The 337-nt window shown below is 64.1% G+C and overlaps 1 protein-coding gene across 1 annotated transcript in view; it reads right to left on the bottom strand.

The window, feature by feature from the left end:
• Positions 1-210: 210 nt before the first annotated feature.
• The window catches only part of CCDC106 (coiled-coil domain containing 106), a 673-nt gene continuing 546 nt past the window's right edge, over positions 211-337 (bottom strand). The window contains exon 2 of the mRNA XM_027706819.1: positions 211-337. Within this exon, the coding sequence (XP_027562620.1) occupies positions 285-337 (53 nt within the window). The 3' untranslated portion in view covers positions 211-284.

The raw sequence follows: 337 nt of genomic DNA on the forward strand, positions 1-337 counted from the left end.
GGGGGTCCCTCAGTGCTTGAAGCGGTAGGTGATGGGTCTGTTCCAGGACCTGCACCTTGCACAGGGTCTGGGGGTCCCGGGGGTGGGTTGGGGGGCTCTGGGGGTCCCTTTTAGGGGGTCCCTGTTTGGGGGTCCCTCAGTGTTTGAAGCGGTAGGTGATGGGCAGCAGCAGCTTGCTCTGCTTCAGGGCCTGCACCTTGCGCAGGGTCTGGGGTGGGTTGGGGGTCCCAGGGCTGGGTTTGGAGGTCCCAGGGTTGGTTTGGAGGTCCCTTTTGGGGGGTCCCTCAGTGCTTGAAGCGGTAGGTGATGGGCAGCAGCAGCTTGCTCTGCTTCAGGG

This window comes from Neopelma chrysocephalum, unplaced genomic scaffold (genome assembly GCF_003984885.1).
Source record: "Neopelma chrysocephalum unplaced genomic scaffold, ASM398488v2 Primary Assembly neopelma1_79851, whole genome shotgun sequence".
NCBI lineage: Eukaryota > Metazoa > Chordata > Aves > Passeriformes > Pipridae > Neopelma > Neopelma chrysocephalum.